The sequence below is a fragment of the Pristis pectinata genome, chromosome 37 (assembly GCF_009764475.1).
Source record: "Pristis pectinata isolate sPriPec2 chromosome 37, sPriPec2.1.pri, whole genome shotgun sequence".
Taxonomy (NCBI): domain Eukaryota; kingdom Metazoa; phylum Chordata; class Chondrichthyes; order Rhinopristiformes; family Pristidae; genus Pristis; species Pristis pectinata.
In genome coordinates, this window is record NC_067440.1 from 5,739,159 (window position 1) to 5,757,144 (window position 17,986).

At 44.5% G+C, this 17,986-nt stretch overlaps 1 protein-coding gene across 3 annotated transcripts in view; it reads left to right on the plus strand.

The window, feature by feature from the left end:
- The window catches only part of LOC127586593 (arf-GAP domain and FG repeat-containing protein 1-like), a 105,964-nt gene that overhangs the window by 8,191 nt on the left and 79,787 nt on the right, over positions 1-17,986 (plus strand). For all 3 annotated transcript variants that reach the window (XM_052044685.1, XM_052044684.1, XM_052044686.1), the window contains exon 2: positions 13,822-13,915. In XM_052044685.1, coding sequence (XP_051900645.1) covers positions 13,822-13,915 — 94 coding nt within the window. The remainder of the gene's footprint in view (positions 1-13,821; positions 13,916-17,986) is intronic.

Here is a 17,986-nt window from a genome sequence, read left to right on the forward strand (position 1 = left end):
ATCCTATGAACACTATACAGAGTAGAGGGATTAGGCAATGCAGTGTGCAAAGATTGAGTATTATGGTGCAGTTTACAAAGTACTAGAGTGTGTGTACAATATGCAATGTACACAGTAGTGTATGGGGAGCATCTATAATGATTATACAATGTATAGGCAAGAGCAATGTGGAGACAGTGTACTGTGATTATATACCATGTTCAGGCAGCACATATCCTGCATGGAATTATAAACCTACTTGTAGACAATCCCTGTGTATGCAGCACACTTTTGCTAGGCTGTACATGCCCATCCCCTACTCCATTGCATTGTAATGTCCATAACCAGCACGTGGTCCTTATAAAATGTGCGAAACTTGCAGTTGCTGCATATCAAAGGTTCCCAATTTGTTATATTTTTGCTACTCTGGACTGCAGAGAAACTTGCTATTTTTCCCCCTCCAGATTCTCCACTCTAATTATGGAGAGGATGTTTCAAATAGTGGGAGAGTCTAGGATCAGAGGACACAGCCTCAGAATAGAAGGATGTTCCTTTAGAACAGATGAGGAAGAGGGTGGTGAATCTGTGGAACTTATTGCCACAGATGGCTGTGGAGGCCAAGTCATTGGGTATATTTAAAGTGGAGGTTGATAGATTCTTGATTAGTAAGGGCGTCAAAGGTTACGGGAAGAAGGCAGGAGAATGGGGTTGAGAGGGAAAAATAAATCAGCCCTGATCGAATGGCAGAGCAGACTTGATGGGCTGAATGGCCTAGTTCTGCTCCTATTTCATATGGTCTTTATAAATGTTGAATAATTTTTAAAAAAATGTTTATTATTGACTCCCTTCTACCTTTTGTGTGCCCCTCACTCCTGGGGAGTAGTGTTGGAACATTCCCTGTCAACCTCCCTCAGTTGAAAACAGGGACTGTACATTATCCCTGTATACATGGTGCATTCGATAGACTACGCAGACTTCTCCAGTCTTTCCTGCATATACGTTGTGTTCTTTGATGATATGATATTCCCGCAGCACTGCAGAGAAATGGGTCAGTGACGGCTTGTATTTAACAAGCTGAAGCTTTTGGCTGATGGGAAGACAGCAGACAACTGGGGAACAGAAGGGATAATGCCCCACTGTAAACAGAACACATGTTAAATGTCAAATAGTAGAGGGCATAGCTTTAAGGTGAGAGGGGGAAAGTTTAAAGGAGATTTGCAAGGCAAGATTTTTTTTACACAGTGGTAAGTGCTTGGAACGGGCTGCCAGAGAAAGTGGTGGAAGCATATATGATAGTGGTGTTAAGATGCTTTTAGATAGACACATGAATATGCAGGGAGTGGAGGGATATGGATCATGTGCAGGCAGAAGGGGTTACTTTGGCATCGTGGGCTGTTCCTGTGTTGTACTGTTCTATGTTCTGTATACAAATACCAAATTTACTTATCTCCTTCCCCTCTTCCCCGCCCAGGTTGTGACAAAGGGTGTCAGGAATTTTTGTGCTGCATCTGCTCAAACTTAACCATATTTGTTGGCCCAGATTCCTAGCATTCTCTACATTGGTAGTGCTACATCAATTTAAGTTGCACCCTGCCCTGTAGTTTATATTGCAAGTTCCCTCTGCAGTGCAGTGAAGCACGTGGGTTTACAGTATAGTGAGGTTATTGCAGGAGTCATCGTCGTCAGTTAACCATGGAGTTCCATGATGTCGTTTGTGCAGTCTTTGAGCCCAAGTGTGGCTGGCAAGACCAGCCCTGGAGGCGCACACTTAGGCACGGTGGGGAATGGGAAAGATGCTGTGGCAGGTATGGATGCTGAGTCTTGCAGGAGCATAGAAGTCTTGCAGGAGTATAGAGGTCCTGAATCAGTAGTCCGAGTGTACGGTGCATATGCAGGCATTGCTTCGTGGAGGATGTGTAGAATGAGGTGGTGGACCATGTCTGGTATGGCAGGTGTGTGCCATATAATTGAGATTGTTTTTAACTCTTTTAATTCTCCCCTGACTATCCAAATAAGGTGACTTGGAGGGCATGTTTTGAGCTTCATGATATGGCAGAGCATTGATGGGTGTGGGGCTTCTAGCAGTAGTTAGAACAAATGAAGGCAAATGAATTGCTTCATCTCCCACATTGTTATTTTTACAAAACTGTGCAGTTTCTATACTAACTGTGGTTTTGATATGACTGTATGACAGAGTAACAGACTGTATGCCATTGGATGAAGCTGCAGGTTTAGGAACATTGGGTAGATACATAGATAAATATCATGGGAGTGAGTATAGTTGAGAGGATGAGCAGAATTTGGTGACTTATTCCAGACGGAGCAATTACAGGCTCATGGGTCCTCCCATGAGAATTTAAGGCCTGAATAGAAAGAGTCATACAGCACAGAAACAGGTCCTACAGCCTACCATGTCCATATCAACCATCAAGTACCCATCCAAACTAATCCCATTTGCCAACACTTGGTCCATAGCCTTCCATGCCTTGGTGATTCAAATACTCATTTAAATGTTCCATGTAACCCTTGAGAGTCTCTGCTTTCACCACTCTCTCAGGCAGTGCATTCCAAACGCCAACCACCCTCTGTGTGGAAAAAATTCTTCCTTGTGTCCTCTCTAAACCTCTTACTCCTTGCCTTAAACCCATGCCCTCTGATTATAGACAGCTCTTCTGTGGGGAAGAGCTTCTCACTATCTACCTTGTCTATGCCCCTCATAATTTTGTATTCCTTCGTTAGATTCCCCCCTCAGCCCACTCTGCTCCAAGAAGAAAAAACCCAGCCTCTTCATAACTAAGATGCTCTATCCAGGCAACATCCCGGTCAATCTCCTCTGCACCCTCTCCAGAGCAATCACGGCCTTTCTCTATTGAGACGACCAAAACTGCACGTCGTATTCCAATGGGATCTTGATCAATTGGGCCAGTGTGCTGAGGACTGGCAGATGCAGTTTAGTTCAGATAAATGCAAGGTGTTGCATTTTGGTAAGGAAAACCGGGGTAGGACTTGCACAGTAAATGGTAAGACCCTGGAGAATATTGTAGAACAGAGGGACCTAGGGGTGCCGGTACATAGTTCCTTGAAAGTGGTGACACATGTGGCAGTGATGAAGAAGCCTTGCCTTCGTTGGTCAGAATATTGAGTACAGGAGCTGGGATGTCATGTTACAGCTGTACGAGACATTGATAAGACCACATTTGGAGAACTGTGTGCAGTTCTGGTCATCCTGCTACAGGAATGATGTCATTAAACTGGAAAGGGTGCAAAAAAGATTTCTGAGGATACCACCAGGATTGAAGGGCTTGGGTTATAAGGAGAAGCTGGATAGGCTGGCACTTTTTTCTCTGGAGCATAGGAGGCTGAGGGGTGACCATGCAGAAATTTATAAAATTATGAGGAGCAGAGATACAGTGAATTGTCATCGTCTCTTTCCCAGGGTAAGGAAGTCCAAAGCTAGAGGGCATAGGTTTAAAGTGAGAGGGGAAAGATTTAAAAAGATCTGAGGGGGCAACTTTTTTTTCCAGAGGGTGGTGGGTATGAGCTGCTAGAGGAAGTGGTGGAGGTCTATACAATTATGACATTTAGAAGATATTTGGACAGTTATGTGGATAAGAAAGGTATAGAGGGATATGGGCCAAGTACTGGCAAATGGGACTAGCTCAAATAGGCAGCTCAGTCAGCATGGACAAGTTAGGCCAAAGGGCTTGTTTCTTTGTTCTGACTCCACAATTCTATGTGGCATCGCCAATGTTTTGTAAAGTTGTCCCTGTTGTTGTGTTCTGTGCTCTGGCTAATGAAGGCTAGCAAGTCTTATTTGCCACTGTCTACCTTTGTGCCCATCTTCATGGTTGTTTTGGCTTTGTAAAGGCCAGATGAAACGATATCCGTACACAGCTTGCACGTGCCTTACTACTATTTTGTAAAGGGATTGCTGTATTCAGCTAAATGTGCTTGTTGCTTCTCACCGGCAGAAGCTCAACCAGACCACAACCCTTGGCTACCAATTTCTCAATCACCTACTTCCACCTGCTGTAGCATTGCTCTCCTTGTTTTTGTCCTTGCCCCCCTTTCCCTTTCTGGTGTTGCAGTTATTATCCCTCGTGGAAACGCTGCACCTGTACTTCCTCCCTGATGGTAGTAACGAGAAGAGGGCATGTCCCAGATGCTGAGGGTCCTTAGTGATGGATGCTACCTTCTTGAGGCACCACCTCTTGAAGCTGTCCTCGATGGTGGGGAGGGCTGTGCCCATGGTGGAGCTGGCTGAGATTACAACTCTGCAGCCTCTTGCGATCCTGTGCATTGGAGCCTCCATACCAGGCTGTGATGCAACCAGTCAGGAGTGGGAGCAGCAGGTTCTATAGCCCACGCAACTGGTTCTATCAATCAGTGCAGAGAAGCAAGAAACCACAGATGCCAGAAACCTGAAATAAAAACACAGCATGTTGGTTCTCAGCAGGTTGGGCTGCATCTATGGAGGGATAAACATAGTTAATGTTTCAGATTGACGGCTTTTCATCAGAACTACGAAAAGTTAGAAATCAAACGTGTTTTAAGCTGCAGAGAAAAGGAGAGGAGTGGAGGAACTGTGGGAGCGAGAGAGACTGAATGCCGTGTGTTGGTGGAGCTGACGAAGAATGGGTGACGGAGGCGAGAAGTCCAACAGTACAGATGCGGGAGTTGGCAGTTTTGACGACTGAGTTCAACTAGCTGCTACTGTTAGTTTAGGTTAGCTTATTATATACACCAGGGTACAATGTGATCCTGTCCAGCTTCTGGCAATGGGCAGCAATAGGGGCATTCAGTTGAACGTAACAGTTTTGTAATGAGAGCATTAAGCTGTTTGATGCACAGTGCTGCAACTGGGAGGTGTTTAACATGGTCTCTCTGTTTGGTCCTCACAATCTCACTAGAACCGTAGAACACTACAGCACAGAAAACAGGCCCTTCGGCCCTTCTAGTCTGTGCCGAAACTTTATTCCGCTAGTCCCATTTACCTGCACCCAGTCCATAACCCTCCAGACCTCTCCCGTCCATGTATCTATCCACTCTGGGGCAAGTGAGCAGATAATTGCTATTGAGTGAGGGAAGTCTAAATATTTGCTGCCGTTTCACTCCAGGTCTGTGACACTGGTGACAACTTTGTGCACAATAATTATAATTTCATTTTTTTCTGCTTCTCCTTCTGCCATTCCTGAAATGTGACTGGAATTCTCAATTTTTATGTTGATTGAATATAAATTAGCCAGCAGGAAAACTGTGTGAAGTACCCCAGTCCATCACGCAAACCAGCCTCCCCTCCATTGATCATCTACACTTCCCGCTGCCTCGGGAGACCAGCCAATGTAATCAAGGACCCCTCCCACCCCAGTCATTCTCTCTTCTCCCCCCTCCCATCAGGCAGAAGATTCAAAAGCTTGAGAGCACGTACCACTGGGCTCAAGGACTGCTTCTATCCTGCTGTTATAAGGCTTTTGAATGAACCTCTTATATGCTAAAAGATAATTTCTTGATCTGATCTACCTCATCATGGCCTTTGCACTTTATTTGTCTACCGTCACTGCACTTTCTCTGCTTGCTGTTTTTTCTTTTTGCTACCTCTGTACTTGTGTATGGGGTGATCTGTCTGGATGGCACACAGACAAAAGTTTTTCACTGTATTTCAGTACATGTGACAATAATAGTAAACCAAACCATAGCAGTGGGAGCTTTAATTTTCTCTTGTTCCTTATGAAATAAAGGTTTTATGGTTAACCCGGAGTTCTAAAGGTGAACTACTTCTGAAGAATGTTTACCTGTTTTAATGTAGATGGACACAAGCCCATTTGTACGCAGCAGTGTCCTGTAGGTAACCATGTCACTTCGATGTCCGTTGAGGATAAAATGTTAACCCGGAAATGAGAAGAATTTTTGTATACACCCAGTATTATTTTAAAAAGTCCTTAACATCCACCTGAATAACCTGGTCAAAGCCCTGTTTTTTTTTGCATCTTGCCTGGGAGCTGACCCCTCCAGCAAAGTGGGACTCTCTAATGCAATGGAGTTTCCATCTCGACTTGATACTCATTCTGAATTTGGGTTCTATTTGCTCCCTCTTGACCTGAGCTGATGCTGTGCAGACGTAGAGTGCACTGTGCAGCTGAATCTAAAAATACTTACGACCAAAGTCTGCAATGCACTGTTATGTTGAGAGTTAATTTAATTAGTTTGCAATATGACTCAGAGCACTGAGTTTTAGATTGCAGTGCTTATAGAAACCATGTGCTGCTAACAATGCCAGATATGACAACTTCTGTCATTTGTGGTCACCTGATGAGAACTTTCTCTGGTGAGCTTTGAGCATTGTTTGGAAGCTTCAGTGGAGTCATTTCTCCCTTCGATGATATGCCATGACGTTATTCCTCTAATTGTCTGTGTGATCAGTTGGGAGCAGGAAATGTACCTTTTTGTTTTGTTGCTTAATGTGTAAAATTAGAGAATAGTGTACCAGAGAAGGCGGCCTTTTGATCCTAGAGGTTTTCTCTTTTTTCCTTTTGAAGAGCAATCACCGGTTCATTTCCCAACCCCTCTCTTCCCCCCCCCCCCCCCCCCCCCCCCCCCCCCCCCCCCCCCCCCCCCCACCCCCCCCCCCCCCCCCCACCCCCCCCCCCCCCCCCATCCCTCAATTCTTCAGGCACAGACCCACCCCCTATCCCCAACCCATCAACTCTTCAATCACTGGTTCAGTCCCCCCAACACCCAACACATTAGTTGTATTCTCCTTTCAAGTATTCCTTCTCAATGGCAGAGATTGCTGGAAACACTCAACAGGTCAGGCAGCATTTGTGGAAAGAGAAACAGTTTCAGGTCTGGGACCCTCTGATAAACTTTCTGCTTTTTGTTTTAGATTTTTGATTTTCCTATTGAAAGGCTGCTGTTGAATCTAGATTTTGGACCTTTCCAACATAGTTAATCATGTATTTGAATCTTTATTTGAATCAACATTTACTTGTATTTCTGTCCTCTCCTGAAGTTTTTTTGGAGGAGAGTGGAGTGAAATCCCCTTTCCTTATCTTTCTCTGTGCACCGTCCTATCAATACTTATTGACTTGTTGATTTTAAAAAATATTTCTTGTTTTCAACTTTCTCTGTGGCCCAGTCTCTCCCTGTCATGTTAAACTCTTACAGCTCACTGTTTCTCCAGTTCTGGGCTTTAGCCTATTCTCTAGTTTCCACTTTCAGCTGACTTGGCCTAAAGTTCTGGAATTCCTTTCCTTAGCCCACCCCCATCCATCTCCACCTCCTCGTCCCCTGAAGATCCATTTAAGAAAAAAACACCCTTGACCAAACCTTTGGACGGCTTCTCTAATACCTGTGGTAAATTTTGTTGGTAGTCTCCCTGAGATGTGTGTGTGTTGAGTGGTGCCTGTGTATGTATGTAAATATGACAGGTGTAATGGTCTGAACATGTAAAGAACAGGTAATAATGGGAGGAACCTGAGATTATTTTCTTTCCTGAACTACATTTGGCACTGAGGCCAATTATAACTAGCTAACTCAGCACAGAAATAGGATTGGATCTTTAACCACAACTTCTCCACTCATCTCAGACACCCAAGTAGAACATCTGGGGCATCAGACTGGCTTTAATGCACTGCGTGGATTGGCCTGAAGTGGGGTGATTGGAAATGTGTCCAAAGCCTAGAGAAGGACCTGTTTTTAATCTTTGAACATTACCATTGCATCAGTCATTGAACTCTGGGTCACTATTGATTTTGTCAGGAGAATGATGTGGCATTAGTTTGCTCTATGTTGCAGCTGAGACTGGGTAAATTGTTTCTTGATTTATATTTGCCCCATTCACAGAATGGGAGAAAGACTTAAACTTGTGGACGAGGCTGTCTTCCCTTGACGTACTCCCCAAGTTACATCTCCCTCGATTAGGAAAGGTGGTCTACACATTGTCCAGATGTTGTCTCTAACTGGATTCTGACTTGTGCTTATCACTGTTATCTCTAGACCAACATGTCACGAGTTCAAGTTCCATTCACTTGATGCAGAACCACTGTTGAGGGAGTGTTGCACTGTGATGCTATTTTTTGGATGAGATGTCTGTCCCCATAAGTGGATGGGAATGACCTGGTGGAAATGCACTATCCAATGTTTCTGTCCACCCCAACAACACCATTTCTTTTCTGTTTGTGGGATTTTGCCGACTGCTTAGCTGATGGCCCTCAAATGCCTTACACCAGTGAATATTCTCTACAATGATCTTTGAGGCTTCCCAAGGCTCTTGACAAGTGTTGCATGAATTTTAAATTCTCTCATTTATGGATGAACTTGTTTCCCTTCCATCAACAGCTATGACTTGAATCTGGCGCAGTGAAGACCCCAGCAGAAAGTTTCCGCCTTTGAATTTGTCCCTTCGTTGAACCAGCAACCTGCCCCTGACAAATCATCTGCCAATTCCTTTGCAAAGCTTATGATTCCATAGGTCAGGCAGTTGCTGTGTGGGCTGAGGATGAATCTGTAAAATTATGCTGCAGTCCTCCATTTGTGCATCCTCTGATCTCCATTGCTGCACTATTGAGAGGACTGGCCACAAAGCATGGAACACCTCTCTTAAACCCCTATTTTCCTCTTACCTAATGCTACAGAAGGAGACCACTGAGTCTATCGGGTCCATGCTGGCTCCTAGCAGAACAATCCCATCAGTCCCATGTTTCTCATCTCCCTCCAACGTGCCTTTCAACCCCTTTGATTCTTTTACCACTTATGTACATGAAGGGGTAGTTTACAGTCATCAATTAACCTACCAGAACATCTCTGGGACATGGGAGGAAACGGGCGCACCTGGGGGAAGCCCACACAGGGAGAACATGCAAGTTCTACACAGATGGCACCCACGTTAGAATTGAACCCGGGTCGCTGGAGCTGTGAAGCAATGGTCTACTGAGCCACCGTGTCACACACAAAATCCCAGATTTTTCATTATTTAAATTTCACTGCCTCTGTGACTTGAATTCTGTTTCCTGGATTGCTTGCCCAAACATCAGCACTAATATTCTGGCAACTCAACCCATTGCTCACTTTTTTTCCTCTCTTATTCCATTATCACTGGTATTTTTCGCTCTTTCTTTCTTTCTCCCTTTCTCGTTTTCTCTCTTTCCTCCTTGCTTTCTCCCTTACCAGTTCCCTGCTCCCACCTCTTTCTTAAAACTTATCTCTTTGACCAGGCTTTTGATGACCACACCAATACCCCATGGCAGCACAGTGGCACACAATTGGGGCTGCTGCCTCTCAGCCCCAGAGAACTGGGTTCAATGTGTGAAGTTTGCATCTTCTCCCTGTGACTGTGTGGGTTTACCCAGGGTGCTGTAGTTGCCTCCCACATCACAAACACGTGCAGGTTGGTGGGTTAATCGGCCGTTGTAAATTGCCCCTGAGTGAATGGGTGAGGGACAGAATCTGGGTGGAGGCTGGAAGGTGTTTTTTTTCCAGAAGGCCTTTGACAAGGTGCCACACATGAGGCTGCTAAACAAGATAAGAGCCCATGATATTACAGGAAAGGTACCAGCATGGATAGAAGATTGGCTGACTGGCAGAAGGCAAAGAGTGGGAATAGAGGGACCTTTTCTGGTTAGCTGCTGGTGACTAGTGGTGGTCCGTAGGGCTGTATTGGGTCTGCTACTTTTCACGTTACATGTTAATGATCTGGATGATGGAATTGATGGCTTTGTGGCCAAGTCTGTGGATGATACAAAGATAGGTGGAGGGGCAGGTAGTGCAGGGAGTCTGCAGAAGATCTGAGACAGGTTGGGAGAATGGGCAAAGAAGTGGCAGATGGAATACAGTGTATAGAGGTGTACGGTCATACACTTTGGTAGAAGAAATAAAAGTGTAGACTATTTTCTAAACAGGGAGGGAATTCAGAAATCAGAGGTGCAATGGGCCTTGGGGGAGTCTTAGTGCAGGATTCCCGAAAGGTTAACTTGCAGGTTGAGTGGGTAGTAAGGAAGGCAAATGCAATGTTAGCGTTCATTTTGTGAGGACGAATATAAAATCAAGGATGTAATGCTGAGGCTTTATAAGGCGTTGGTCAGACCACATTTGGAATGTTGTGAGCAGTTTCGGGCCCCGTATCTAAGGAAGGATGTGCTGTCACTGGAGAGGGTCCAGAGGAGGTTTACGAGAATGGTCCTGGGCATGAAAGGGTTAACGTGTGTGCGCTTGATGTCTCTGGGCCTGTACTGGCTGGAGTTTTGAAGGACGAGGGGAGATCTCATTGAAACCTACTGAATATTGAAAGGCCCGGATAGAGTGGATGTGGAGAGGATGTTTCCAGTAATGGGAGAGGCTAGGACCAGAAGGCACAGCCTCAATAAAGGCACGACCCTTTTGAACAGAGATGAGGAGGGATTTCTTCAGTCAGAGGGCGGTGAATCTGTGGAATTCACTGCCACAGACGGCTGTAGAGGCCAAGTCATTGGGTGTATTTAAAGCAGAGGTTGGTAGGTTCTTGATTAGGAAGGGCATCACAGGGAGAAGGCAGGCGAATGGGGTCAAAAGGGTAGAATAAATCCGCCATCATCGAATGGCCTAATTCTGTTCCTATGTCTTATGAAGGTGATGAGAAAATGGGATTAGTGTAAATGGGTTGCTGATGGTTGGTGGGCCAAAATGTGCTCTCTGATTCTGTTTTGCAACATTTTGTTAAGTTTAAAGTGCTGTTGTAGTTTGTGTAGAAGAAATCAATTTCCACTGCCATTCCTGATTGCACTGGTTATCCACTTGCACGTGGGTTGTAGTGGAAATGACAGATAACTAGATCGTGAGTGGGAACTTGTCTAACTTTCCTCCCTTCTTAGCCAAGAGTCATTACCCCAGCTGTGATCCACTCTCCCAGCACAGACTGCAGATGAAGTGTTACTCCATATGCGGTTCTCTGGGCAATACTTAAACCCTTGTGTATGGGTGGTGGGGTATGGGGGAAGCTCATTCATTATCTTGTTGTTCACGACCTTACCTTACCTTCCCTTGCCAGGGCTTGTACTTCTCAAAAGAGCAGGAAATATTTGTAGCCATGTGTTGAACACATGCTTGGTCCACTTGCAGGGGAGAGCTCAGCCAGCGTCTGGTTCCAATCACCCCTCCTCTCCCAGTCTCGGTGTACTTCTGCTCCGTCCTGTACAGCAGCAGAATTGGAGGATACTGAGGATCAATGTTCCCTGCGGTTTCCTGGCAAATAAACTGTGGATCTAATCATTCCTGATTGACATGAAGGCGGATTTGATTTGTGGAGTAGGTTTTTCCAGCAAAAAGCTGTTCTTCATCAATTTGGAATAAAGGAATTTGTGCCTTTTTATTAATAGTGAGAGTTTGGACCTGTTTTTTGCAGTTTCACACGAGTTAGGGCGTTGTGCTCGAACAAATCTAGGCCAGATTTGGAATTGGTTTATTATTGTCACATATACTGAGATACAGTGAAAAACTTTGTTTTGCATGCCATCCATACAGATCATTCAAAATGTAAGTACATCGAGGTAGTACGAGGGAAAAGCAATAACAGAATGCAGAATATAGTGTTACAGAGACAGAGAAAGTGCAGTGCAGGTAGACAATAAGGTGCAAAGGTCATAAAAAAAATTGCTGAGGGTCCTGCTGAATTTCCTTGACCTTCTGAGGAAGTAGAGGGGCTAGTGTGCTTTCTTGGCCATAGTGTCTACATGGTTAGACCAGGACAAGCTATTGGTGATGTTTACATCTAGGAACTTGAAGCGTTCAGCACATACAGGGGTGTGTGCTCCACCATGTAGAACTTCTTGAAAGTCAAGTTTATTGTTATAGACACAAGTCCATGTGTGCACAGCTGCAATGAAAAACTTACTTGCAGCAGCATCACAGGCACACAGCATCAGATAAGTGGCATTCACAAGAAAGACCTAACTTAAATATAAGTTGTACATAATTTTTACAATAAAGAACACAAAACAAAAAAAAACAAAATCCATTGTAGTCTAAAGTGGTCATAGTGTTGCTAAATCGAGGTAGTGATTAGGGTTGTGCAGGTCGGTTCAAGAACCGACTTGTTGAAGGGAGGTAGCTGTTCCTGAACCTGGTGGTGTGGGACTTCAGGTTTCTGTACCTTCCTCCTGTTGGTAGCTGCAAGAAGATGGCATGGTCCAGACAGTGGGGGATCTTTGATAGAAAGCTGCCTTCTTGAGGCAGTGCCTCCTGTGGATACAACCAATGGTGGGGAGGGATGTACCCATGATGTATTGGGCTGAGTCCACTCCTCTCTGCAGCTTGCGTTCCTCTTCCATGTAGAGTTGAAGGGGTTCCACATCAATGAAAGTCCCTTCCTTCAGAAAGATATTAAACCGAAGACCCTGTCCGGCTAACTCAAGTTTGTTAAAGATCCCATTATCTTAAGGGACAAACTGGGTGCTTTTGATTTCTTAAGTGAAGAGAGGCCCTGCATTTATTTCAGTATCTCAGAATCAGGTTTATTATCACTGACTTGTATGATGTGAAATTTGTTGTTTTGTGGCATCAGTACAGTGCAAAGACATAAAATTACTATAAATTAGAAAATAGTGCAAAAAAAAGGAGTAACGAGGTGGTGTCATGGACCATTCAGAAATCTGATGGCGGAAGGAAGAGCTGTTCCTAAATTGTTGAGTGTGGGTCTTCAGGCTCCTGTACCACCTCCCCGATGGTAGTAATGAGAAGAGGGCATGTGCTGGATGGTGAGGGTCCTTAGTGCTAGATGCTGCTACCTTGAGGCACTGCCACTTGAAGATAGCCTTTGACAGTGGGAAAGGGTTGTGACCACAATGGAGCTGGCTGAGTCTACAACCCTCTGCAGCCTCTTGCAATCCTGTGCATTGGAGCCTCCATACCAGACTGTGATACAGCCAGTCAGAATGCTCTCCATTTGCACATCTATAGAAATTTGTAAGTCTTTGGTGACATACTCAATCTTCTCAAACTTCTAACTAAGTAGAGCTGCTGGTGGTGTGCCTTTGTGATTGCATCAATGTATTGTGCCCAGGATAGATTCCCTGAGATGTTGACGCCCCAGGATCATGAAGTTGCTCATCCTTTTCTGCTGGTGAGCCCTCGCTGAGGACTCGTGTGTTCTTGGGCCCAACACCAACAGAACAGATTAACTGGTTGTGTGTATGTTGCTGTGTGACGTAATTCCTGCTTCATTGCCTAAACAACAAAATATAATGCATCAAGCATTTTGGAGTTGAAAGACAATTCTATTTTAATACAACATACAAAAGTACATCTTGGACTTTCTGAGATGTTAGCTTTTTAAGTGCCCTGGACTCAGTTAAAACATTTACCTCTCTATACTTTAGAGAAAAAAAAGAACAAATTTGCATTTACATAGTTTCCTTTCACATCCACAGGGTATCCTGGAACATCTTGCAGCTGGTGAAGTACTTCTAAAATGCTGTTTTAATATTGGAAAAGTGTCAGCTCAATTGGGCACAGCAAGACCCCACAAACTGCAGTGTAAAATAACCAGATAATCTGTGACTGAAACTTGTTTGCTCTCAAGGTGCTGATAACTGCCTTCAGGTTATGAGAGAGATATTGATAAGATTAGTCTTATTGCAGAAGGCATAAAGTATCTGATCATCAACTGTTTTGGGAGACTGAACAAGAATAGTTTTTAAACAGGAAGCTTTCTAGAGCACAAATTGAGAGTGGGGAAAGAGCCAAAGACTGGACAATTGTGTGGATTGTAAAAGGTGATTTTTTCCAAACTCTTGGAAACTGCTTTGGTGACTTTTTCTCCCATGAGCTGATTATGTAATACGTTTCTTGAAAGGCTTTTTTTTGTGTTTGCAGGAGAGGCCTCAATCCCCCTCACCGAGTGAAGTCCATCTCCATGACAACCTTCACTGAACAGGAAATTGAATTCCTTCAGTCTCATGGCAATGAGGTGAGCATGGAACGTGGTGGGAGATCTCTGCGATCATCTGACACTGGTGGGGGAGGGAAGTTGTTGAGTTGGGTTTCATTAAAGAGCAGAAAATGTAAAGGGTTCTGACCGCTTGATGTAATTCTTCCCAGACTGGGTGAACTGTTATACGGTGCCAAGGTTTGCAGCATGATCAGCAACAATCGGTCCTCCTGGCACCATGCAGATGAGAGTTTCCCACTGTTCCAATTCTTGCCGGACGCTAATCAAGGGCAGGACTTTGCGGTTGGAATACACAGTTTGCTAGTGAGGTGTTCCTTTTGTCTCTGCCGCATTTTCCTCTGTCTCCTAAAGTTCATTGGCTTCTGATGGGGTGCAGTTCCTCCAACTTACTCTGCTACCTCAACCAAGTGGTAACCTTGATGTATGGAATGGGGGAGTGTAGACACACAGGAAAGCCAGAACCCATTCAGTTCCCTACTTGTCCTGTCAGTTAGACTATTGCCAGCCAATATAATTTCAGTTTATGGACTGATTCACTGACCAGTGATAACTGATGGAGCTTGCACATTCTCCCTGTGACCACATGCATTTCTTCCCGTGTCTCAAAGATGTCCATGTTGGTAGGTTGATTGGCCACTGTAAAATGTCCCTATCGTGTAGGTGAGCGGTAGAACCTGTGGCGAGTTTAATAGTAATGTGGGGAGAATAAAATGGAATAAGTGCAAGATTGGTGCAGTCGTTGTGATCTCAGTGGGATGAAAGGTCTTTTCCCGTGCTCTGTGTTACTCTACATATCCAATCAAAGTTATCAATCACAAAGTTCTAAGGATTTTCAATTTTTTGACCATCAAGCAGCCATTTACACTAATCCTACACTAATCCCATTATAATACTATCCCCAGAAGCGGTAGCCTCTCTCCAACTAACTTAGACTTCAATTGGATTACTCGTCTTTTGCATGGATTACTTTTGCATGGGGATAAATGACCCTTGTCCCTGTGAGTTGTCTTCATGATTTTAATACTTTTAGCCCTAGTATCTTCCTGGGGAATCTACACTCTGCCCAAGTGTCCGGTCTGTCCTGTGCAGAGATGCAAGAGGAGACTATTTGGCCCATCAAGTCCAAACCTGCTTGCATGCGAGAGGAATCCAGCATTTCATACTCTTGCATGTCCTTACACGGCAGGTTTTAATCCGCTTCTTGTTGAATGCTGCAGTTGAATCACCTCCAACAACTACCTGGGGCGGTGACCCAACTGATACTTCTACCCATCGCCTTCCTCCTTTGTCCTGGGTTCTTGACCCCAGCGTCAATGGGATCAGCTACCCCCGTATACTCTGGAACGTACCCTGCAAGATTTGAAATGCCTCTTCCTGAGGGGCAGTAGCCAGAGCGGAGTCTGATATTCAAATGGGGTTAAAGCAGAGTTTTATATAACATGTAAGTGTGACCATTGACAAGTTTTGGCAGTGAGAGCTGATTGTCATGATCCTGCAAGCAACACCTTTTATTTCCTTCAATCATTCCACCTGCCACTGATACTTCTGCAGCGTAGACAACAAATGTCAGAGTCTCTTGTGAATAGCTGTCAGTGCACTTTTATCACCACTTAATCTTCTACAACATGAGGGAATGTCAACCTAGTATGTGCAACCTGTGGATATTTAAACCATTTTTGCTGTGGTATCATTGTGGTGAATCTGCACCAAGGCTACGAGGTGTTGAGTACTCTGACATCTCCTTATGAGTGTAGGAGAAGGCCATTCGGCCCATTGAGTCTGTGCTATCTCTCACAGGAATTCCATCTCTCCACCTTTCCCTGTAACCTATTCTCACTACCCTGATCCTCGTTCCACTCATGCCAGGGGATGCACAAGAGACTGCAGATGCTATAATCTGGAGCAAAAAAAAAACAAACTGCTGAAGGAACTCGTGAAGACTGAGACTACACGGGATGTTTCAGTTCGAGACCCTGCATTAGAACTGAGAATGTAAAGGAGATACGAGATTCTGCAGATGCTGGAATCTGGAGCAACCACACAAAATGATGGAGGAACTAAGCAGGTCAGGAGCATCTATGAAAGGAAATAAAGGAATGTTTTCTGTCATTCCTGTGGTCCCCTCACAACCTGCCCATCCTATCCCTCTGATTCCCCACCTCCTTCCCTTTATTCCATGGTCTGCTGTCTTCTATCGGATTCCTTCTTCGGCCCATTGCCTCTTCCACCTATCACCACCCAGGTTCTTGCATCATTCTCTTTCATCTCCCCCCTTCCCCCTCTCACCTGGACTCACCTATCACCTGCCAGCTTGTACTCCTCCCCCTCCCCCTACCTTTTCATTCTGGCTTCTGCCCTCTTCCTTTCTGGTCCTGATGCAGGGTCCTGACCCAAAACATCGACCAACCCTTTGTCTCCACGGATGCTGCTTGACCCACTGAGTTCCTCCAGCAGCTTGTTTTTTTGCCTTACACTTGGGGATAATTTACCGTAAGCAATCATCCTACCAACCCGCATGCCTTTGGGATGTGAGAGGAAGCTGGAACACACGGATGAAACCCACGTGGTTACAGGAAGACAGTGCCAGAAATCGGGATTGAACCTGGAGCACTACCTGCTCTGTCACAGTATTGTTCCATCAGGAATAAATGGTTAGGCTTTAGATTGCCTTAATATCTTTTTTCCCTTAGAAAGACATCTTAAGCTTTGGTGAGTCCACAGATCTCCCTAAAGAGCATGTTAACTCTAAATTTAAATTCTTGCATTTCCCAAGTTCCTGTATAGGTTAAATGCCTCACCAGTTTACGGTCTGTGATTATAATTGGGTCTCTGAAATATTTATAATTCTGTTTTACTTGTACATTTCCATTTAATGGTTTAAATTTCCTGAGACTAAGATTTAATGAAGGTGTATTTTGTATGCTGTTAACCTCATTGATGATAAGAACCTATAAGATAAGATTTCTTTATTAGTCATGTGTACATCAAAACACACAGTGAAATGCATCTTTTTGCATAGAATGTGCTGGGGGGTGGCCTGCAAGTGTCGCCACACTTCCGGCGCCAATGTAGCCTGCCCACAACTTCCTAACCCATATGTCTTTAGAATGTGGTAGGAAACCAGAGCACCCAGAGGAAACCCACGCAGTCTCGGGGAGAACATACACGATAATCACAGGTCTATGGATGGGTGGCAGACGAGACCATGCCAAAATCATTGCAGAGCAGCAGGCATCTGCTTAATGCAAAGGTCCACTTCCACTGGGCAATTCTCATTTCCTGAGAACAGAAGTACATTGTCTAATTGAGGCAGTAACTGGAAATGATACGTCACAAAAAGCAGCAAAATCTGCTGGTCTTGGGCTCAAAGAGTGAACCAAATTTATTGATGACACAGAAAATGGATGGTTTAAAAATATCACCATTAGTCAGAACTGATAAACAGCCGGATGAGTAAAGATCATTCGTCTCATAGTGGCCCTTCAACACAAGCTCTCTCATCAGGCTACAGATATGATAATTTGGGAATAAGGAAGTTGCATACTTGAAAAATAAGGACATAAGAGATAAGAGGGCAGCTCGCTGGTGCTGCTAGTAGTGCTGCCATTTCACAGCTTTAACGACCTAGGTTCAATCCTTGCCTCTGGTGCTATCTGAGTGGAGTTTGTACATTCTCCCAGTGACCATGTGGGTTTTCCGCTGGGTGCTCCGGTTTCCTCTCTCATCCCAAAGATGTACGGGGTCGGTGGGTTAACTGGTCACTGTAAATTGCCCTCCTAGTGTGTGGTAGAATCTGGGGTGGAGTTGGTGGGAATGTGGGGAGAATAAAATGGGATTAGTGTAGAAGGATGTTTAATGGTCAGCAGGGACTCTGGACAGAAGGGTCTGTTTCTATGCTGTGTGACATTAAGAGGTCCAAGGTGTCTAAAACTAGTACAATTGGTGAAAATAATGCAGGTTAATAAAAACATCTGGGGGGTAGCAACAATCAAAAGTGTTTCTAGAAGAATGAAATCGACGTAATAAATGGAACTTTGTTGGGTCACATTTTGTACTGTGCACATTTCTCATGGTCAGATTATCATAATG